The 23,441-nt window shown below is 45.5% G+C and overlaps 1 protein-coding gene across 1 annotated transcript in view; it reads left to right on the top strand.

The window, feature by feature from the left end:
- Positions 1-23,441, top strand: part of NSD3 (nuclear receptor binding SET domain protein 3) — a 36,838-nt gene that overhangs the window by 7,617 nt on the left and 5,780 nt on the right. The window contains 21 exon segments of the mRNA XM_027667043.1: positions 1,154-1,222; positions 1,679-1,838; positions 2,245-2,399; positions 3,180-3,686; positions 4,470-4,596; positions 7,795-7,895; positions 10,258-10,303; positions 10,846-10,976; positions 11,483-11,611; positions 12,220-12,346; positions 12,739-12,936; positions 13,573-13,743; positions 16,677-16,826; positions 18,875-19,031; positions 19,571-19,773; positions 20,232-20,344; positions 20,803-21,072; positions 21,717-21,833; positions 21,933-22,074; positions 22,337-22,443; positions 22,775-22,979. Coding sequence (XP_027522844.1) covers positions 1,154-1,222; positions 1,679-1,838; positions 2,245-2,399; positions 3,180-3,686; positions 4,470-4,596; positions 7,795-7,895; positions 10,258-10,303; positions 10,846-10,976; positions 11,483-11,611; positions 12,220-12,346; positions 12,739-12,936; positions 13,573-13,743; positions 16,677-16,826; positions 18,875-19,031; positions 19,571-19,773; positions 20,232-20,344; positions 20,803-21,072; positions 21,717-21,833; positions 21,933-22,074; positions 22,337-22,443; positions 22,775-22,979 — 3,385 coding nt within the window.

The raw sequence follows: 23,441 nt of genomic DNA, 5'->3' as shown, positions 1-23,441 counted from the left end.
GACTCTCCCAGACACCAGGTTGGTGATGTGTTGAGATTTTGAGCATCTGCCACGTTTGGGTATCATAATTGACTAACAAAGCTCAGTAAGGTCTTAATAAACATTATCATTCAAACTTGGAATGGACTGTCCACTTAAAATCTGAGCCATCCATGGCTGCACTGGGACAGGATTTTTTTGCTCTTGGAGCTGCTGTTGGAGCTGCTGCCAGGAGGCACTTCCCAAGTGGCATCTCCCTCATGCTTGGGCTGTACTTGCTTTCTGGCCTCTCCTCCAGACTCTGTCACCCCACATCAGACTGTCAGTTTGGCTTTACCAGTTTGTCCCCCCTATTACCAGGAAATCCTGTTCTCTCCTGAAGCTTCAGCTGTGCCTGTCCCTCTGTTTGGCTGCTGTTACCTGCTCACCACAAGAACGGAATCTTCTGTCTTTTCCAGCCTGCTCTCTTTCTCAGATTGAACTAAAACCTTTTCTCTCAGATTCCAAGTTCCTAGTCATTTGTGTCATTTGGTCTTGCTTTTGTCCTCCTTATGGCTTCCGTTTCCCTTTCCAAAGGTGGTGTTGCAATAAATGTTTCGTGGTACCCACCCCTGTCTCAGACACAGAGTGCTGTGACAGGAACAGGGGTTTCTGCTGGTGGTTTTCGGTATGAGTTGGCTGGGGCAGTCTCAGGTCCATCCTCCCACCAGTTTGCTTTCCACTGCATGACTGCATCTTCGTGTAACTTTTGTCATCTTTAGGGTAAATGGTGTTTTATGTGGGACTCGCCACGTTACTGGGGATATCCTCACGTGGAGTTCCCAGGGTTTTTTTTGAAACTGTGTATTATTTTAGGTGGAGAGTTATTTGGATTTGCTGTCCCTGAGTGTGTGTTCTTCTGTCACCTGTTACAGGAGAGCATTGTTGTATGCAGGTGTGATTGTAATGTAAATAGTGTAGGGGAAAGCAGGTATTCTTTGATTGTGATGTTACTGTGTTTTGAATTGGGCCCAAGGAATCGCCATGTTCATGTTTTCTGGGTTCATGGTTGCCTTTCTCTCAGTGATTAATTTTTTTCTGCCTGGCTTCACTATTATCTTGTGTTGTTTTACTGTCCCCTTACCTTGTTTGTGTTTGTTTTCCTTTTTTCTCTTTGTTGTTACCCATTTCCTAGAGACCAAACGAGAGGCTTAGCACGCCCTCAGAGAGACCAAGAGAAGAAACCGTGCTGGAGGAAGCCCCGGTTAGTACATACACCAGTTAACACTTTGGGAACTTACAGAATGTTACTATTTTTGGACTATTTATTCCACTGATCCCTTAAATTGTGTGATAAATCAGTTACCATTTCTTTGAAACTTTTACTAATCGTTGCTGCATTAATGCATCTCTCGTTGTACTGGATTTATTGCTTCATTTTATCTCAAAAGCAACATTCTTAACCAATTTAGGAAGCAGAAATGTTTTGGGGTAGTGGTGGGGGCTGCTCTTTTGTGTCTTGGTTTGTCAGTGACTGTTGTGTAAATCCCAACTGAGTGCAGCTCCCTTCTGTCATGAGTCTAAGAAATGTTTCTCTTGTGTTGGATTTTCGAACCCCAGGGATACCTGAGAGAACAACACCAGGTCCCAGTAGGTGCTGTGTGCATCTCTGAGTGCTCTGAGTCCCCTCCTGTGGATTAATCTGGTGTTTCCCTTGCAGGTCCAGCAGCTCTTGCCATCCCTTCCAGCACAAGCCCCCCATGATGTCAAGTTCCAGGTTGGCGATCTGGTTTGGTCCAAGGTGGGGACGTACCCGTGGTGGCCTTGCATGGTGTCATGTGATCCCCAGCTTGACGTGCATACCAAAATTAATACAAGAGGTAAGGGAGGGAGGTCTCTGCTATAGTGTGTCCTGTGTCTGTAGCTGTTCCTGTGTTAAAAGTATCTTTGCACTGCCCTTGCGGGGTTAGTTCTGTGTGTGTGCTGAGCAGGTCAGTCCTGACGTGCCCAGAACTAGCATCTGGTAAATCACCTCTGCAGAGGAGCCTCTGCACACTGGGCTTGTGCACAGGTGCTTCTGCTTTTCTCAAGTCAGTGTGAGTGTTCAGTGAGGGCAGGGTTTGCTGATCTTCCACCTTAGATTGTTCTGGATCCAGATCCCTTGGATTTCTGCACTTCAGCCAGGTACTTCCACCAGCAGGAGTGGAGCTGTAGGGGGGAGAAAAGCTCAAGCTGAACAAGCAGAGCAGTGTTGACACAAGTGCTGACGGGTGTTTTCCCTTTCAGGTGCCCGGGAATACCACGTCCAGTTCTTCAGCAACCAGCCGGAGCGGGCCTGGGTGCACGAGAAGCGCGTCCGGGAGTACCAGGGGCACAAACAGTACGAGCAGCTGCTGGCCGAGGCTGCCAAGCAGGCCAGCAACCACTCCGAGAAGCAGAAGGTATGGGGGGCACTGGCTGTGGGGAGTCCTGTGCCATCTGCAGCTCTGGAACTCTGCAGTGCTTTACCCTGGGAAGGGCTGGCTGCCTGTCACTGCCAGGAGTGTTTCTCACAGAGATCATGGAAATGTTTCCGTACTCTTATGACTTTCATGTGAAAAGGCTGATAGCTGAACCTGCTTTGTTGGCTCCTCGTGGAGCATTGGAGATAATCTTACATCCATATTAGCATTTTAAATAGAAGCAGGGCCTTGTGTGTTCATTATTAGCCTGTTCTTTGGAAAATACATTTTAAGGACATTATTCCAACCCCTAATACTAGCAGATATGTTCCTTTCCCCCTGTTGTATTGGAAAGGAAGTGTTAGCTATGGGAATTACTTACTGTGTGGATGAACTGCTTCAGTCAGTATTTATGCTGATCAAAATACTGATGTGGAAAGAAAAGAGTGTTTATGGAAAAATAAGGATTGAAAAAGTGGCTAAGTTAGGATAAATTCTGTCTCATAATGGAATTATGGATTGAATGCTGCCCATGCCTGGCTTTAGTGAAGTCGTAACTCAGGGCAGACACTTAATTGTGATGGTCTTATGATCCAGCTTGAGTGTCTGCTTGTACTCTGAGCAGGGAATTCAGTGTCCATCTGTCAAAAAATGCCCTGCAAATGGAGAGCAAACTTCAATCTGCTGCCTGGCAGTTGTAAAGACCCTCAGGGTTGCGTTTGAAGTGCTGTAGTGGCAAAAGTCTTCAGTGTAATCAACTGCTTGTCCTTGTCCCTTAAGATCCGCAAGCCCAGGCCGCAGAGGGAGCGAGCTCAGTGGGACATTGGCATTGCCCATGCTGAGAAGGCACTGAAGATGACCCGGGAGGAGAGGATAGAACAGTACACCTTCATTTACATAGACCAAGAGCCAGAGGAGGCTTTGGCCAAGGCCAAAAAGACTGCTGCCTCCAAAGCGGAGGCCAAGAAGAACCGGCGGCCGAAGCCAGCGCTGAACACGCAGCCGGAACACGCCAACGTGGGGGCAGGATCGTCCCCTTCCAACGCCGAGGCACGGAGACAGGGCCAGAGGAGGCAGTCCAGTGTGGAGGAGGAGGAGGCACCTCCCGTGAAAATCGCTTGGAAAACGGCTGCCGCTAGGAAATCCCTGCCAGCTTCAATAACCATGCACAACCTGGATCTGCAAAAATGTAACATGTCTCCGGTTGTTAAAATTGAACAGGTTTTTGCCCTTCAGAATGCTGCTGGGGATGGAAAACTCATCGATCAGTTTGTTTATTCCACCAAGGTACGTGGTTGGTGTGGTGACCCTCTTTCGTTCCCGAGTTACCCTGAGCCTGCCTTTCTGGGGAGCTGGAACTGTGTCCACCAAGCTTTCACCATCCATGTTCCTTTCAATGGAGAGATTAAACCTAACAGCTGTGACAGCTGAACCTTTCAGTGCACTGAACCCCACTTTCAGTGCAGCTCTGGCAGTAACTGCTTTGCTGGTGGCAGAGCAGCTCCTTACAGATGGTCACATTTTTGTTTGCAACACCCAGAAATTATTAAAGCTGTTTCACTCCAGCTTCCTAGTTGAAATGATCCAGAAATTCTCTGGAAGTCTTAAAATCAGTGGTTTTGTGGGAAACAGATAAGATGACAAAACTGTTAATAATGTACTAAAAAGTGATAACTACATTCTGTGTAACAGACTTTTAAATTGAGTTCTGCCTCTGAGCTTCCTTCAGGTGCACAGCAGCTTCCCACAGTCAGTGTAAGGAAAAGGCTTAGGACTATTTCTCTGCCTCCTTCTTCTGCCTCTCTACCTGGAGAGTGTTTATTTCATCCTAAGCCCTATAGAGAAGGTAATGTTTAGAAAAGTCACTGGAATTTTTTTTTTCCTTGTGTGTAAGGGGAGATTGAGAGGGGTGGAAAGTTCTGCAGGGAGGTGACTCCGTAGTAGATTTATCCTGTGTATGTGTTGGGTTGGAAAAGCATTGATTGTTTCTGTTCTGAGATTCAAGGGCAGATCTATTATCTGGTATCAACACACAGGGGAAGACAACCTTTTCCTTTTTTTCTTTTCAAGGGAGTTGGTAACAAAACAGAAATAAGCGTCAAAGGACAAGAGAAACTTAATTCTTCATCAGCTCAGAGGAGTGAAAAAGCAGCAGTGCAAAATGCATCCTCTCCTGAGACAACTTCTGGGTCAGCAGGTAGGGAAACTGCGGAGTGCTGGTCTGAACCTGAGCCCTCAGCCTTGAAATTCAGCATTTTCTCCTCGCTCAAAAATTATTATTAATGTCTTTCTGTTTGCACAGTAGTTGTAACGGGCATGGCTAATGTCACAGGTGGTGAGCCCAGCACACACAGCACGGCTGTGGGGTGGGATTGGTGGTTTGGCCTCTGAACTTTGTGTCTGCAACTTACAGTCTGAGTCAACACACTCGAGGATGGATGTCCTGTGCAGAGCTGATGGCAAGCTGGTTTAGAAGACAACACAGTGGATGTGTGTTAGCAGGGTATTGCCATGGCTCGTGGCACCAAATGTAAAGTACAAGAGCTGGGATCAAAGGAAGAGACTGGGGAAGTGGCACAGTTCAGTAGGGAATGGCTGATTCAGGATGGGGCTCCCTAGGCTTTGTTGTTGGGTTCCTGCGTGACCTGTTCAAGGACAGGGATTTTTTTTAAAGCTGCTTCAACTGACTCCATCAGCCAAATGAGGCAGTGCTTGGCCTCTGAAGGCATCTCAGGGGCCCCATCGTAAAGCACTGAGTTTTGAAGTATCAGCTCCGAGGGAGAAGAACCACTGAAGCAAGTAATGGAACTTGGGCCTGGAAAAGGAAAGCCTGGAATGAGCTATTTGAATCTCATGATGTTGCCAGGTGTCACTTCTGCTTTAACTATCCATCTGTTTGGTTATTCCTCCCTTTCCAAACATGAAATAAATGAGATCTGGAGTCAGAAACCTCAGTGGTTTGTGTCCATGAGTCCTCTGCAAACACCCTTCAGGTCCTGTCTGTGTGTAGTTTTTAGGCAGGGCTCTTTGATAGGCACTGGTTTGTGGACTGTTTGGGGCTGCACAGGCTGAGTACTCCAGATTTCCTGGGTGACTGGAGTTTCCCCTGCTGTTGTTGACAGTGGTGGTTCTTTCCAGCTATAGTTGCTGTGGCTACTTGAATTGCCTTGCAGCAGGAGAGGCCATCACTGTTCTGCTTCTCTCTCTTGGCATCTAAAGGCTTCACCTTCCCAAAGGCTCCTCAGTCACAGGGGGTGAGAATTCTGAGCCTCTCCTTTTTCGTTTTCTTAGGATTTTTGGATACGTGACACTCCACCTGCTAACACCCTGTAAGTGCCTGAGCTTTCCTGCAGTGCACACTCCCAACAGTCACTCTCAAAGCCATTTCCAAAGTCCAGTTATTGGTCCCCTCTCGTGGAACATGACTGCCAAGTCCTTTTTTTCAAGTGTCACTGGAACTTCAGAATCCCTTTGTGGTAAAGTATTTCCCAGACTGACTCTGGGAGTCCTTATTGATAACCTTCAGTTAGATGCACAGAATTCCATGGTGCTGGGAAGATGGTTCTGTTGCTTGAAATCTGCTGCCAGGAGAGCAGCCCTGAGCATCCCCAGTGCCTCTGGCCTGCACAGACACCGAACTAGATTTATCTGCAGCGAGGCAGAGGGCTGGTCCAACATCTGTCCTGAAACTCTGGATCAAAACAGGAGCATTGTGGAACTGATGACTGGATCCTTGGAGAGCGGGAAGAGGAGAAAGTGCCCATTGCACTGATCAGTGTTGCTGTCAGCCAGCATCAGATGTGCTGGTTCTGGAGTTCTCGGGTCCAGGGCTTGATCTTAATTCCTTTGCTGCAGTGAGGCGGCAAAGGCAGAAAATCCCTTCTTGGTTACATGAACTGTTTGGTTGCACCTGCTCGAGTTTACCTGAAGCTGCTTCAGGGGATTTTGGCCACACACTGAGGTGCCAGAAGATGTTTCCCAGCTCTGGTGTGGAGACCCACTGCAGCTGTGGGAGTCCCTGAAGGGATAGGGCTCATTGGAACCAGAAGTTACGTGTGGGCAAACAGGAAGGGTGTTGACCTGAGTCATTAATTTCTAAATTACTAATAGCTAATTGCTATTATTAATTAGTTAGTATGCTTTAAAAAGTTTTTTCCCTTGAAGAAAAACAATTTATCCCCTCAGAAATACAATTATTGTAACACAATAACTTTTCCAGCTGGATAGTTTAGTTACTACCATACTCCAGAGCCATGCAACCATGAGAAAAATGCTCAACCCATGCATCAAGAGCAATTTTCATTCTTCTCTCTGGAGTCCTTTTGCAAGGCTTTCTTTTAGTCTGGTTCAAGCCTGCCTAGCTCTCTAGATACTTTATCTCCTGACAAGACCAGGCAGGTTTACAGCTCCTAACAGCTCTGGCACAGCTGATTCCTGCTCCCAAGAGTTTCCAGTTTTGCTTGGAAGAATACGGAGTATTTCACAGCTGTGTCTTCTTTAGGAGAACCCCCACCCCAAACATAAACCCAAGAATAATGCTTCCCAACAGCTCACTGGAAATCCTCAGGTGCCAGTTTTCTCTCAGCTCCAGGTGTGTGCTTGTTCCAGCAGCTGCCCAGGGTGTTGAGTGTCGTGTGTGTGGTTCTTGATGTGTCCTTTCTGAAGGTGCTGGAGCACAAAAAGTTAGCTGCCAAAACCCCAGCAGCTCCTGCTTCCATACTGCAGTAATCTTCATTAATCTGAGTTTGTTCTCTATGGTAATGTGTTAAAAACCTCATTTTTCACGTTCGTTAACGACGATAACATATCATGGTCACTGCTTCTGTTTGTACTGAGTTTTTCTTTGCCTCGAAGCCTTCAGGTGAATGTTGAGGTCTGGTGTGGCTGCAGGTGTTGCAGTGGGGGGCTGGCTGTAGTTCCTGTGTGACAGAGGCTGTTGCCCCACAGAGGGGGGCACAGAACTGGCATTTTGGGGAAAAACTTGAAGCTGTGCTTTGCTTCTGAAATTTCTGGTTTGTTTTCATTGAAGGAGCTGGTTGTGGCTACCTTCCCAAAACACCAAAGATGGACTGCTTGGTTCAAAATTAACCAAGTGAAGACTGTGCCTGAGAGGTGTGTTGTGGAAATCTGTTTGCCCTAAGCTGGATTCCAGCTTTTTGTCCTGCTCTGTTACTGGTGTCTGTTTTCTGAAGCTGATCTGTCTCTGGAATCAGAATGTGTGTCTGCAGCCACAGCACCAGCTGGCCAACAGCTTGGAACTGAATTTAAAAATAAAACATTAAAAAGAGGACAAAGTCTTGGTTTCATTCCTTTACCTGTTGATTTGGTGTTGCACACTTGCTGTACCTCAGAAATCAAGGAATCATGTAATGGAAACCTTTTTTACCTTCTTCAGGTTCTGTAGAAAAGAAGCAACAGAGAAGATCGATTCGAACCCGCTCAGAGTCTGAGAAATCCACCGAAGTTGTGCCAAAGAAGAAGATCAAAAAGGAGCAGGTTGGCTTCCTCCATGTAGAGAGTTAAAATATATTGTATTCATAAATGTTGTGGCTTATATTGGTGCCTTTTTATTTTTCTCCATTTTTCCCCATCGGGTTTCGGTTTGGACTATCCTCCATGAAATCCCCCTGTCAATGCCATTGCTGTGACTCTGCTACTGGCATCTTCTCAGTATCAGTCAGGCTATGGAAGTGGGAACGCAATGATGGATGACTCCTAACGAACCTGCCATGTTTCCTTTGAGATTTCTGTTCTGAGCAAAATGGGTTTGTTTCAGTGATTTCTCTTGGATGGAATTTCCACCAGGTTCCTTCCTTTGGCTCTTGATTTAGCTGCTGGTTTGTGTTGAGGTTTTGCTTTTCAAATGAAGTTAGAGTGATTAATCTGACCACTTCTGAAAATGGACTTTAAGAATGATTTTATAGATGAATAGTCAGACTTTCATGTTGGCAGACATCAGCAAAACAGATCTGGATATACCTTTTCTTCCTGAAATAGCTCTAACATGTACAGGGCATTCCTTTAATCTGGATATCAGACAGACAAATGTTGTTGCTTTAAAAAAGAAAATGATAAAAAATTCTGCATGGAAGTGAGTAGGAGAGTGCAGTGGATGGACAGAAATATTAAAACCTGAATACACTTTTTAACAAGTTTGTCAAAGTTGTTGGTTCTTCTCCTTACATGGTCGATTTTCCCTCTTCAAGGGGCTCTCTGTCTGAAAGCTGAGAATTTTATATGAATGTTTCATAGTTTAGCTTCTCCCAGTGAGAATTTTTAAAGAGGGACAGTCAGGTTGAAGATTTATATGGGAAGGGGAAAAATGTTTTTATCTCTTTAATTTATTCTTGGCCCCTTGCGCTTTGTTTTGCACTTCCTTCACTTCAGAGACTGAAAGTGAACCCAACTGCTTTTTTTTCCCCCTGCTGTTTTCCCTTGGATGCCTCAGCATTCCTGCACTGGTGTGCAGCAAAGGAGTGAGTGCTCCAGCTCGAGACAGTTTCTTGCTGAAACTTTAAAGCAGCTTAAACGTTGGGTGTGAGACACCTGACGTGGTCCCTGGAGCTTCTTGGCACGAGGGGTTGCAGCCTCCCCCTTTCAAAGGAGTTATTTTATGTTTGTAAATGTTTCTTAATTTAACAAAGGTATAAGAACCAACAAGATGAACTTCATGGATCCCAGGTAGCTTCGTGTGCTTCTCTGACCTGGCTAACTCAGTCTGTGGACATTAATTAAAGTGCTTTTCTCAGGAGAAGTATCTGACTAAAGTGAAACCCAGGGGCACTGTAATGCGCAAAACTTTGAATGTATTAAGTTATATTTAAAAGAAAATAATTTTACTAACTTCTTACAATTATGCAACAATATTTGTTACCCAAACTCAAGTTTTCTTGCAACTGATTCCCCAATTAGTCTGCAACAACTTGGTATAAAATTATAACTGGAACGAGTACAATTAATGGGAAAAACAAAATGTTGATGCTACTGTTACAGTGACTAGTGGAGAAATAAAAGTGATTGTTTAGATTTTATATTTGTATTACAAAATGTATCCTATACAAATCCTTCTATTGTATGTTTTTACCTATTGTACAACAAAATAAAATATTTTTTAAAAAAATTATAGAATAATCCTTAAATATTTACTAAATGTGTTTCTCCATGCATATGTAACCGCATTGCAAAGAAATAACTTGTAATTCTTAACCTTAAAAACAGGACTTAGGCAACAGCTTTCTTCTATAATTATTATCCAGTCACCAAATTCCCACGTCTTCCATGTATGTTGGCAGAACAGTTCCTAACCTTCTCCCTAGGGTCGAGGGCTGGAAGTGCTTTTGTGAGATTGTAAACCTGTCCAGTTGTGTGTCGAAGCGTTTGTGCCCTCGAGTTCCAGCTGTGTAGAGCCCTGCACCCGGCCGTGCAGCGCTCTAGACAGGGAGGAAGGGCTGCAGGAGCTCCAGGGAGCGCTGGTGGGAAGGGCCCTGCACTGTCCCGGTGCCAGCCGTGCAGGGGGACGTGTGCTCACACAGCCGGGGGGTGACAGCACCAGGCTTGGCTGCCCCAAGGCCCCGCTCCTGCCTGCTGGACACGGATACAGCGTTCCTGTCACCCTCGTGCCCAAAGGGAGAGAGCGAAAGGACCTGGCCAGTGACCTGTGGCTGCCGGGGCTCCGGGCACCGGCCTAGGCAGGAGGGAATCCAGGGAATCCAGCGGGACGCGGAGGCTCGGGCTGAGGAGGGGATGGCAGCTCCCACCCCCCCCCCGAATTCTAACCCCTTGAACTGACCTGTTTGCTTTTTGCTCCTAGGGAGAAACGTTCCTCCGGTTTTAACTGTGGATTTTCCTATTCAAACAGGTTGAAACGGTCCCACTGGCAGCAGTGAAGACGGGATTGCAGAAAGGTGAGTTGCAGGCAAAAATCAACTTGGTGGCTCATCACCCTTGGGCAGAGGCTTTGTTCTGTGTCAGCTGCACTGTTAATGCTCTGTAGGGCTGAGCATTGGGGTGCTGAGCTCACCTTCTCTGGTTGAGGGGGTGTTTGGGGTTCTGTTGCTGGTACTTGTGCATTGCTTGGGGGAGGGATGGTGTCTGTTCATGTGCTGTAAGCACCCAAATCCTTCTGGACGTTTCTTAGAAGTCTTTGCTTAGCCAAAGTTGAAGATGGATGATGAAGAGGAAATCACCTGAGGATTTATCCTCTTTTAGAGACAATTTAGCAGCTTCCTCCACCATGTCAGCATGTTCAGAAGTTTGTCAAAAGCTCTAACTAAGGTGGTTTTCAGTTAATGAACTTTTCAGGGAGAATTAAATTAGTAACAAAATTGCAAACTGAAAGTTAAGGCAAATAATGCATTCCAGGCTCTCATCTTTCTTACTCCTTTGTTATTTTTAAGCAAAAAGTTGAGAACATATATTAAAACTAATTTCAGTGTGTTGTGTTAAGGTGCCAGCGAGATTTCAGACTCCTGTAAGCCCTTGAAGAAGAGGAGTCGTGCCTCCACGGACATGGAGCTGACCAGCTCTGCCTACAGGGACACATCTGACTCTGATTCCAGGGGGCTCAATGATTTACAGGTAAAGATGTGTTTGTTCTCACAGGGTCCTGATTAAGCTGTCAGTGTATAACAGGCTCTTCAGTTATTTAACCTTGAATATGTGAATATGTCTCTACAGATTTTGTGTCTTTTGTTTTCTGTTTCCTTCTAATCCCCTCCGTTGGGTTGATACAAAAATACAGTCTTTATTTGCAAGTTTTCCCACTCCTTTGCCTGGCAAAGCGTTGGTTTAGATCATGGTTTGAGATTCTTTGGGAATTGTGAGAATTTGCTGTGTCTGGTATAAATCCTAGAGGGGTCTGGAAAAGTGAGAGAGCTCTTTGGGGTGTTTTGCTTGTGCGGGTGAGATGTATCAAGAGGGCAGCACTTGTATCACCCCAGCGAAGTTCAGCACCTCTCCAGGACCTCTGTGTCTAGTGATGTATCAAATGGTCCTCTTAGCCACAGTGACAGAAATATTTTTCCCAGTGTGGTTGTCCTTTGGAAGTGTCTGGTTTGAGTGCCGTGGGCTCTCCCTCTCTGTAGGGCAGTTTTGGGAAGCGCTCGGACAGCCCGTCAGCCACTGCCGACGCCGACGCCTCGGATGTGCAGTCAGTGGACTCCAGCTTATCCAGGAGAGGGACTGGCACAAGTAAAAAAGACACTGTTTGTCAGGTAACTGGTGGTACTGGGAAGTGATGGATACTAAATATGTATCCCCCTTTTCTGTTTTTATATTACGCTGCTTTGTTTTAACTGCGTCTTCTAACCATGTCTCTCAGATAAAATATCCAGGATTTTAGGATTTATGCTCTGGAAATTATTCATGTGAAATGATCATGAAATTATTCCTAAGCCCTCCTGCATGCCAGGAAGCTCAGAAGCTGGAAAGTGGTGTCTAATCCAGACCTGCCAGCATCTGTAGAAAAAGTAGATGCCATTTTCTGCTCCATTTGAAGATTTCACGTGGTCATTCAGGATAGGGCAGAGCGAGGATTTTCCACAGGAAAATCCTGGAATCTTCTCTCCAGTTTCCTGGTCAATAGTAAAGGATATAAGAGCAAGAGCAGCTTGTTCCCTGAAAAAATGAAGGAGTGTGGGTGGATGCTGTAGTGCCTGTTCCCAGGGCAAGGTACAGGGAGTGCTGGGATCGTCCTCAGCCCAGAGACTTCTCATAGCTCTGGAGCGATTTCCAGCCCGTTCCTGTTGTTAACACCTGGCAGCCATTGGCACTTCAGGGTGTCAGGTACCCCGTTCCCTGCTGAGCTCTCTGCTTGTTCCAGATCTGTGAGAGCTACGGCGAGTCGCTGCTGGCCTGCGAGGGCGAGTGCTGCAGCGTGTTCCACCTGGAGTGCCTCGGCCTGAAGGCTGTGCCCGAGGAGAAGTTCATCTGCGCCGAGTGTAAGAACGGTGAGTGTGTTCCAGTGCCTGCAAAACTGGGAGGGATTTCCATCTTGGCTCAGGAACTGGTCAGAGCAGGGTGGCGTGTTCCAAGGGTTCAGGAGTAAGTTTGGGTTATTCCAGTACTTTTTTAACCTCTGAGGCCAGGTTCTCATTTTCTGCTTAGCAAGTACCTCGTAAGAAAAAAGTAATAAACTGCTTAGGGTTTTACTTGGAATAAGAACCTTTAATGTGAGCAGCAGCTCCATAGTTACTGTGGATCACAGTGTGCCCGTTGGGAGGGAAGGAGCCTGTGTTGCTCACACCAGTGTAACTCTATTGGCTTCAGAATTTTTTTAGCAATACAGTACCTCAAAGAGTTGGCCATTATAGTTGTACTCCCTTATTCCATCTTTTCCAAGGAGAACACACGTGCTTTTCCTGCAAGCTCCCTGGCAAGGATGTGAAGCGCTGCTCCGTCAGCACCTGCGGGAAGTTCTACCACGAGTCCTGTGTCCGCAAGTTTGCCACGGCCCTGTTCGAGTCCCGGGGGTTCCGGTGCCCACAGCACTGCTGCACTGCCTGCTCCATGGACAAGGACATGCACAAAGCCAGCAAAGGTGAGGGCAGCTGCTGCGAGCAGGGAGGAGGCTCAGCTGTGTCACCATAATAACAGTCGATCCAATTCCACACTAACACAGCAAGGAACGAGGGTTTCCTCCTCAGTGAGGTCATTAACTGAGATCTCTCTGGGTGGGAAGCAGCTGGCAGCCCGAGACTGCTGTGGAGTGTCCCTGGATCCACACTCTTGTCAGCTGGTGCTGCTGGGTTTAAAGGAAGCCAAGGAATGTTGGTTTTTAGAGACAGTTTGTAGTGGCCTTTAGAACAATTATTTTTCAAGGGGAAAAAAATCCTTTTAGGAAACAAATGGACTCTAGAATGATGAAAGTTTTTCTTAACAGTTTTAAAGTGAAAGTTAAGAGATAACACTAGTGAAAACAAATGGACTCTAGAATGATGAAAGTTTTTCTTAACAGTTTTAAAGTGAAAGTTAAGAGTTAATAGCAAAACTTTAAAAACAAAAAAAAAAATGATGTAACTGTTTCTTTTTACCCCAGTACTGGAATAGACCCAGCCTTGTCTCTGCCTGTGGGGAATTCTGCCCTGGCCTGGCCTGGTCCTGGGTGGGACTCCATGGTGCTGGAGGTGCTCCCGGGCTGCAGTGGCCCCGGGTGACTGTCTGTGTTCTGTCCCAGGTCGCATGGCGAGGTGTTTGCGGTGCCCCGTGGCCTATCACTCGGGAGACGGCTGCATCGCCGCCGGGAGCTTGTTTGTGTCATCCCACATCCTCATCTGTAGTAACCATTCCAAAAGGACTCACTCCTCATCAGCTGTAAATGTAGGCTTTTGTTTCGTTTGTGCAAGAGGTGAGACGCTCGGTTTTTCCCTGCTTTATAGTTCTGTTGTCACTTGTGCAGTTCAGTGATAAAAATTTAAGTGTTTCACGAGGAACTCCTCCCTTAGGGCTCACTGGGGCTAAATGCTGCCTGGGATTTTTTATTTTGTTTAATTTCATTTTATTTTGGTCAACAGTTCTCATGAGATTCCACTTGCTGTCCATAACATTTGGAAGTCAGAAGCAGTGGTAGGCACTTGGGCTGACTTGTTTTGCCTGTAGGGAAAAGTGAATCCCAATTCCTCAGTTCCAGCCATTGCACACTGAGAATGGCTGCTGGGTTAATAATCTCTGTGTTAAGCAGAAGGGGATTCTTTCACCACTCACAAACTTAAAACTGTTGAAAATTTTTAAGCTAAAAGGTAGGATTTACTCATGAACTAGAAAAATTCATTTTGATTTATAACTGCCATCACATTTGAGAACTTTGAAAGAAAACCTTTAGCAGTACTGTATAAGCAGGTTTCATGCTGGGCTTTCCTGTATGCCAAAGTTCTCTTTTTTTTTTTTTTTTCCCTTTTACTTTTTTCCTTTTTTTCCCCACTTGCTCTTCAGTCACCAGGGTTCTGCCAGAGAACAGCTTAAAAAAATGTTGGTGCATCAGGTGCTTTGGTCTCAAAATTCAAAATTACTGATATCCTTAGGTGTTGAAATAATGCTGATACGTACCTTCTACAGAATCACAGCAGTTTATATTGGATGTTCTCTTCAGCAGCTTTAAGTGTCACTAATAAGGAGGTGAAAGTGATCCTGAAGTCACTTGTTCTCACTTGTGTTCATTCAGGTGGAGGTTTAGTTTGCCTTGACTTTGCAAGGGCAGAATAGTAGTTACAGATCTCTGAATGGTAAAGGATAGCTGGTGCCAGAATAATTTCCTTTCTACCTCCTTTCTTTTCCTTTTCTTATTTCCAAGTAATTTGGGAGCCATCATGAAGGATCGCATTTTAAATAAAATATTTTGAAAACCTAGAAGCTCAAAGTGAAACAGTGAGGTTTGGAATGTGTAGAAGGATGTTCACAACATGCTTCAGTGTTTCCCCTTTTGTGGGCTTACTTAAACATTTTGGGGCCACCTAGAGCCTGAGGAGAATCAGTAAAAACAGTTTCTGTGGGAGGTAGAGCAGTTCCATAATATTTTCAGCCCTTTGGTTTTATGTTTTTCTCTTAGTTGTCTGGAGTCAGGCTGGTTCCAGGATCAGATAAGAGTTTTCTATGGACCTTCCTGGTTTGAATGTCAGATTAGGGATGTCTCATCCTCGGTGTTTTGTTCTCTGCCACTTTCAAACCACTGTTCAGCTGTGGTATCAAACCCATCTCATGATACCAGGGAGCTAAATCCGTTCCTTTGAGTCCTTTGTTAACCTGTGGGCTGCCAATCCAGGTGCCTGAAGCTGACCCAAGATCCAAATATCCTGGAAAACCCTCCTTAGAGGTTCCCCTCCTGAGCCCTGGCAGATGGAATTCCCTGTTCTGTGTATTCCGTGAGCCTTATGAGAACTTGAACAGCTACAAACCACTGCTGCTGCCTGAATCCTCTGTGTCTTACAGCAACTCTCTACTTGTTCTTCCAGAACATTCTTGTGCAGTTTGTTTTCACTAGTCCAAGCTGGAATCAGGAGCCAGAGTGCTGAGAACAGCACCTGGGGCAGGAGCACTGAGCACCTACTCAGAAAGGAACCAGGGAACTGAATGCTTTAGAAATCCTTGGGCATCTCTGTGTGAGAATGGGGATTTAATTAGTGTTAGTTGCTATCAGAACCAGGGACTTTGTATTTAGGTGCAGTTACTGAAGTGAGGAATGTAGATGTGAGACAATCTATAAAATATGGAAACTTGCTTATGGTGAAGTACTTGAAATATGAGATATTTTAAGACTTCTTATCCACCTTCTTGTGGTGCCCTCCGTTAAGGACGTTGCAGTTCACAATTGCATGTGTAGGTCGTCCTTGTTTTAGGAATCCTCTTGAGGATGTGTGTCCAGGTGGGCTGACACTGTTCTCCTTACAGCCACCCTGTTCCAAGAGCTTCTTTACAGCCCTCAGCTGTGTGTCCCCCAGGGAAAGAACCGGGGGCTCTCTTGGTAGCTCATCGTTCCTGCTTCTTTGGGGCTCAGTTGATCTGCTCTTCCCATGAGTTTCTGACCAAGGCATCCATAGCTCTGGGCTCTCACCTGGGCTCTTTGGAGCAACAGGAGAATCTCTTCTTGATGGAGAAGGACAGAGACATGCACAGGCCTGGCTTGGAATGGGGCATGCAGGGAACACCATGCTGGACTGCTCTGCAGCAGCCCTGGGTGGGCAGGGTCAGGAAGCTTCACCACCATGGGCTAGGACAGAACCTCCCTCTGTGCTTCCCCCTTGGTGCCTTGCAGGACACTGACCCCCCTCGTTGTTTTCCAGCACAACTACAGAGGCAAAGCACCTCCACAGCCGAGATCTCAGGGGTAGGTTTGTAGTGAGGGATGGTGAGTTCTCTTACCCAAGGTCTGAGCGTTCTGTCTGCAGCCCCAGCTCCGAGCTCGACCCTGCTGCAGTGACCAGGTGATCCTGCTCCCAGCTCTGCAGAGGAGCTTCCTTTTGCCATGTGGGAGGGAGAGGGGAGCCCACAGATCAAACTGGTGCCTTCCTTGTGCTTTTCTATAGATGCACAACTGAGGGGTTAAAGCACAACTGAAATTCAACTTAGAAGCAGCTTGTTCAGCACAAGACTTTCCAGCTGAGTCTCTCCAACACAACCTCTTTGTTAGCAAAGAAACTTTCTGTCAGACTTTCCGTTTTCTTCATTTTATCCTTTTTTCGTTCCCACATACACATTAGAGGTGGTCATTGGGTTTATTTGATTTTTCCTCCATGGAATCATGGGTAGTTTCATTGCAACTCATCTCTTTCTGTTTGTTTCGTATAGGGCTGGTAGTGCAGGACCATTCAGACCCCCTGTTCAGTTCCTATGCCTATAAGTCCCACTACCTACTGAATGAGTCAAATCGTGCTGAGTTGATGAAATTACCTATGATTCCTCCTCCTTCGTCAGCTTCCAAAAAGAAATGTGAGAAAGGTAACCAAAATAGTTTCTTTCTCTTTAATTTACTTTTGCTTTTTCTATTTTTTCTCTCTAAATCAACGGAGAAATGTCTGCTTGTCCCCACACTGACTGCTTTCAGTGACCTTCACTCATGGTTATTGTGAGCCTGTGTTCATGTTGGCAATTTTTTTTTTTTAATTCATTTTTTTTTTTAATTACAAAAGGGCTTAAAATAATTGCTGTCACTAAATTCTCACTGGAAGAGGTTCAGTCACTCTCTATGTGGCCTGGCCTGTTCCAGCTTCAGGGAGCTGGTGTTTGCTTTTGCACAGCAATGTGAAGAGGAGGCAAATGGATCTCAATACTGTTGCAGTTCAGTGTTTCCCTGGATGATGTAAAACCACTTCTTAAATTGATTTGAGGTGTGGAAGAAGAGGGGGGATGTGCTGGTTCGGGTCTTGTGCAGAGCCTGAGAGAAGAGAGGACATTTGGGGCTGGACAAGGGAGGGTGCTGTGTCCATCCAGAGGGAGAAGGCAGCGAGGTTTGACCTGTGTGTGTCCCCTCTAGTCCCTGGGCCTTGTGTCCCACCTCCACCACCCAAATTCCCCACAGAAATTTGACTCCCTGAGAGTGTTCACAGCCAGTGCCCCATTCCCCAGCCCAAGGCAGGTTGTTCTGAGCATTTCTAGAGCGATGGCTTCCAGTAGTCCTGTAATTCCTGAGAACAAGAATTATTTTGAGCCCTGTGCTTTAGCTTGAGCCATATCTGCCTAATGCATCCCGAGAGCAATGTTGGGTTTTTTCTTGCTCAGCACTGACGGTTTTGTGTTTGATTTTGTTTGATTTTTTGCATCTCTTGGCATTTTCCCATCTCGGATAATGTTTCAGTAATTTGTCTGTACTTCCTCTGAAATTACATTTGCAAAAAAATACTTCAAAAATTTCATTGTGGGTTTGGGGAGCTCTGGAGACTCCTTATGGCTGGATTTTACTGGTTTTAGCAGAGGAAATACAGTGTTGGTCATGCAACTGGATTGTTTAAGGAATGCTCATTGTGACATGCAACGATCAATTAATGCAACAATATTTTGGGAAGTCTATAGGTGGACAAGATTTTCTGATAAAGGTTTGAAAGTGACTATTCACACCTCTTTTGATATTGTGATTGAAAATTGCTTTGAATACTCTCAAGTCTCTCCCAGATTTTCCATGTAGAGCACAAAAACTTGTTAATTTTTAAATATACATATATCTATAAAAATGTATATAGATATATTTATATACCTACATATATAAAATATTATAATATATGTAATGTATCTAGTCATATTGTATGAGTTACTTTGCTGAGGGTGGCTTAGAGATGTGCTGTGGCTCTCCACACCTAATACAGCTGCCAAAATGTGAGACAGGCAAAACAACTTTTGCCCAAATAAGTGTAAACCTCAGAAATTCACGTGAATCCCCACACTGAGGTTCCCTCTGTGCACCAGGAATTTTGGGATGGGAGCAACTCGTGTGTGTCTCATTGTGCTTTATGTACTGGGCTCATCCTGGTAAACCTCTTCTTGTGGAGTAAACACACTTTTATTACAATTCTTTTTCCTGTCCTTGCTGCAGAAAAGCATTGATCAACCTATAGGCTGTGGGGTTGGTACTCACTAATGATTGCTGGGGATTCGGTCAGAACAATGTTGATTGAAAAAGGATTCCTTAAAAATGTGGGGGGTTTGTCATTGTTTTGGCCACCAGCAAGGGAATAAAGGCTGGCAGCACTGCTCTCAGCTGCAGTGCTTCCCTCAGGGATGGTGCTCCTCCTGCCAACTCACCTCGTGTTGAAATCCTCCGCTGCTTTTTTGTGTGTCTGATGCACTTAAGAGTCACAACTTGCCTTCAGATGAAGCACTGCAGTCCTTTTTTTAACCAACATTGTTAAGTTTGACTCGATCCCTCTCTTTTGCCATTTTTCTGTGGGGCAGTGGGGATGTAGAGCGGATGATTTAAAGTGAGTGTCGATTGCTGTGCACCGGGGGAGCAAATCCTGACTTCTACAAACCAAGCAGGGCTTCTTTGTTTCAAGGTGGCAAACTGTTGTGCTGTGAGTCCTGCCCAGCTTCCTTCCACCCCGAGTGTCTCAGCATAGAAATGCCTGAGGGATGCTGGAATTGCAATGACTGTAAAGCTGGGAAGAAGCTGCGGTACAAGCAGATCGTTTGGGTCAAGCTTGGGAATTACAGGCAAGTTCACCAAGGGGGTTTTAATGCTGGGGGGGTTTTGATGTACTCTGGAATTGCAGGAAATGAAGCAGCTCAGTTGTCGTGAACGGGAACTGGAAATACAATAATTCATCTGCTGTGTGTCAGACATGGATGTCACCCTTGAAATGCAATTCTCCTGCTGTTCCCAGGCAGGGATGGACACGGGACTGCACTTCCCTTTGCCCTGCAGAGTGTGATCACGACACAGAACACCAGGGGCTGGCTTGGAGTCCTTGCTGGTGTTTGCTTTGCTCACCTGCAGCAATGCAGGTGTTTACAGGGCATCCTAGAAACCCACTCTCAGGCCACGGATGCTTTTCCAAAATTTGGAGCAAGAACTTTGCTTGTGTTTTTGCATGGAGCTTCCCAGGTGTTGCCAGAGGGAGCCGTGGCTGCGTGAGGAAGGAGTTCATTTCCTTAGGAAAGGAAAACTGGCTTTTACTTCTCAGTCCCATTAGGGAAAGTGGGAAGCTCTGGTTCGGGGAACTTATATTGTTCTTTTTTCTCCTCCTCTGCAGGTGGTGGCCAGCAGAGATCTGCAATCCCAGGTCTGTGCCTCTCAACATACAGGGCCTCAAACATGATATCGGGGACTTCCCAGTATTTTTCTTTGGTTCACATGACTACTATTGGGTACACCAGGGCAGAGTTTTCCCTTATGTTGAAGGAGATAAAAGCTTTGCTGAGGGGCAAACTAGTATTAACAAGACCTTCAAGAAAGGTAAAATCAAACAAAGTTTATAGTGGTTTATGACAAAAATTCCACGTGTTTGTGTCTCCATCACCACTTAACCTGCATGGGATTATTATGTGACTAGTGTTCTGTGTTCACGTGAAATCCAAGCATTGTGTCGATCCCTTGACTGCAGATAAAAATGTGTTTCTTTAAGTGCCTACTCATTGTGTGTTGTTGTGGGCCAGTTCAGTTCTTCCACAAACTGGGAAATGTTAAGATGGAGCTTGGGCTCTGCTGCATGGGATCATTGTTCAGTATCTCGGTACCTGCTGAAAGCACCTGACGATAGATTCATGATAAAGAGCAATAACTCATTTTTAGCTTGTCTTTTTGTTAATACAGTTCTATTCCTAGCATTAAAAAAAAAAATAAATCTAAATAGATACATGTTTGATTAGCAGCAGCTGGGGCTAATTGCTCTCTGTTCTGAACTCCCTGCACAGCACTTGAAGAAGCAGCAAAGCGCTTCCAGGAGCTGAAAGCACAAAGGGAAAGCAAAGAGGCATTGGAAAATGAAAGGAATTCAAGGAAACCTCCGCCCTATAAACACATTAAAGTGAGTTGGCTTCTTTCTTTTCTGTTTTTAACCTATGTATGAGTAAGTTGACCTATGCATGAGTAAGTATGCCCAGAGAAGTTTTGGCTGCCCCATTCCTGGCAGTGTCCAAGGCCAGGCTGAGCGGGATCTGGAGCAACCTGGTCTAGTGGAAGGTGTCCCTGCCCATGGCAGGAGTTTGGAATGGGATGAACTTTAAGGTCCCTTCCAACCCAAACCATTCTATGATTCCATGATTCCGAGTTATGTACTTAAACCAGTGCTTGCAACAATTGAATCTTAAAGAAATTCACACAGATCATTTTGCTGTTCTTTTCACCAATACTTTGTTCTGTCTTACAGTGCCATTAAAACACAGGATGGAATCATTATTTTCTTGCCTTCTCGTGTCAGCTGTTGACTCTTTGTTCCTTGTGCATTGTCTTCACCCTCTGTTCTTCTCCTCCTTTGTTCCCCAGTCCAACAAGGTGATAGGGAAGGTTCAGATCCAGGTGGCCGACCTGTCGGAGATCCCCCGGTGTAACTGCAAGCCCTCGGACGAGAACCCGTGTGGGCTGGAGTCAGAGTGCCTGAACAGGATGCTGCAGTACGAGTGCCACCCCCAGGTGTGCCCGGCCGGGGAGCGCTGCCAGAACCAGTGCTTCACCAAGAGGCTCTACCCCGACGCCGAGATCATCAAAACCGAGCGCCGCGGCTGGGGCCTCAGGACCAAAAGGAGCATTAAAAAGGTACAGTGACCTGGCACAGAGGCTGTCACAGCCATCTCAGGGTGGGGCTGGGTGAAAACATGGCATTCTGCACCTCCAGTGAGTGCACTGTGAGTGTTTTCACCTTTTAGCCTGGCTGCACGGTGATGCCCAGGGCTCGGCGTTGACTCCTTGTGTCACGGTGTCAGTCACGTCCCAGCTCTTCTGAGTTCCCTCAGAACACCTGTTGGCTTGCAGGGCTACTTTTAAATGTGAATTTTAACCATTCATTTTATGAAACTTACGATTTTTTAAATCTGTATTTAATGAAAATGAAAGTGAAGTATGTAGTGAAAATAATTATTGTAACAGTTTCTGTTCATGAGGAGTCCATTGATATTGTCACATTGTCCTTTTTAAAGGAAAACAGGAAAGTTGTAAGGATTTTAGAGAACTGATGACTGTCTTGTCAGTGAGTGCAGGAACAGGGCTGGGCTCTGCTGCCTTTTAATCTGAGGGGGTTTATTGCTCGGACAGCAAGTACCTGGTGCACATATTCCAATTGTGCCTGTGAGACCATTAAAGTGTAACAGTTTTTGTGATGATTAGAGTGTTTTTTATAGGAAATACTTTTCTCATGAGTAGGGTGCATGGGTTTCTTATTTTTGTTCTCCTTCCCTCTGCAGGGTGAATTTGTTAATGAGTATGTTGGGGAGCTCATTGACGAGGAGGAGTGCCGGCTGCGGATCAAACGTGCCCACGAGAACAGCGTCACCAATTTTTATATGTTAACTGTGACCAAGGTGAATATTATTTATTGTTCCATGTAAACTGTCACTGGTCAGCAGGAAACCTTGTTTCCTTTGTAAGTACTGAACACATCTTTGTCTTTTTCCTTGAAGGACCGAATAATAGATGCTGGCCCAAAGGGGAACTACTCCCGTTTTATGAACCATAGTTGTAACCCAAACTGTGAAACACAGAAGTGGACAGTGAATGGTGACATTAGAGTTGGACTGTTTGCTCTTTGTGACATTCCTGCAGGTAAAAGGATGGCACTGTTTGGCATGTTTGCTTTTGTCTTGTGATGACCAAGTTCCTCACTTGGAATCATGTTCTTTTTCTTTAAAGTTACTTAATACCAGTGGCATGTTTAGGAACTTTGTCATTCGTTGGAGTGGAGACAATATTTAGGCTCCAGTTTTAGCAGGGGTCTGACGGTTACAAACACTGATAAATTGTCACTGTCACAGGCCTGTTGTTCCTCAGTGTCCGTGGGGGTGAATTGGTTTTCTCTGAATTGCAGGAATGGAGTTAACATTCAATTACAACCTGGATTGCCTGGGCAATGGCAGGACCGAGTGTCACTGCGGAGCAGAGAACTGCAGCGGCTTCCTGGGAGTGCGGCCGAAGGTACCTGGATGAACAGTGAAGCTTCTCCTCCCAAAGCTGGAAACTTCCTAGGGCAAAGAGAGGGGGTTGATTTATTTAACTCTTTAACCTATGTAGTACTTTCCACCCATGAAAGTCCCTAAGGATTTTACAGTGTGCCCTGCAGTGCTGTTGTGTCTGGGGGGAAGTTGTTAATTCAGAAACATCTGGATGGGCACTTCTGGCTTTTACAGCTTAACGACTTTTTTGAGTGGATCTAATTTAAGCAGAATTCATGCAAATAATAACCCAAAGTAGATTTTAATGCCAGGGGTTTATAAGTGACCGTGTGCTGTGATTTTGTCCTTGTTAGACAGCGTTTGCGACGGCAAATGAAGAGAAGGTGAAGAATGCAAAGTTAAAGCAGAAGAAACGGAAAATAAAAACAGAACAGAAGCAGATGCATGAAGACAACTGTTTCCAGTGTGGAGATGGGGGAGAGCTGGTCATGTGTGATAAGAAGGACTGTCCCAAAGCGTACCACCTCCTATGCCTTAACCTGACTCAACCACCTTTTGGTAAGAGCAGTTGTGTGGCTCCTGTTCTTCTTTTCCTTCCTGCTGCAAGACAAATGTTTGAGGTGAAATTCAGTGTTTATTTGCATGAAAGTCAACATATTTGCTTTTGCAATACCACTCACTTTTAGCAGTACAGCAGGTGACTGTTCCTAAGTAGAACTGATGGCAGAAACTTTGTCATACTTTGTTGCATCTCTTTCTTGGATCCAGTTTTCTCCTCTTACTTTGACTAGAACACAAGCGTCATCTTGGTGTCCCAGGGTCACCAAGCACAAATCAAATGACAGTTCAAACACTCACAAAGCCAACATAACTAAAGCTTCCTTTGGAGGTACCCTCTGAGCAGGGCAGTGTCCAGGGCAATGAGGGATACTCACAAATCAGGAAAATGTACAAAACAAACTCCATCTTGCAAGGACATTTGATGCCTTGGTGTCAGAGGGGGTAGTTCTTACTGTTTTA

This window comes from Corapipo altera, unplaced genomic scaffold (genome assembly GCF_003945725.1).
Source record: "Corapipo altera isolate COAL_440 unplaced genomic scaffold, ASM394572v1 275, whole genome shotgun sequence".
Taxonomy (NCBI): domain Eukaryota; kingdom Metazoa; phylum Chordata; class Aves; order Passeriformes; family Pipridae; genus Corapipo; species Corapipo altera.
Note: the sequence above shows the minus strand (reverse complement) of the source record. Positions and strands in the feature narration are given on the sequence as shown.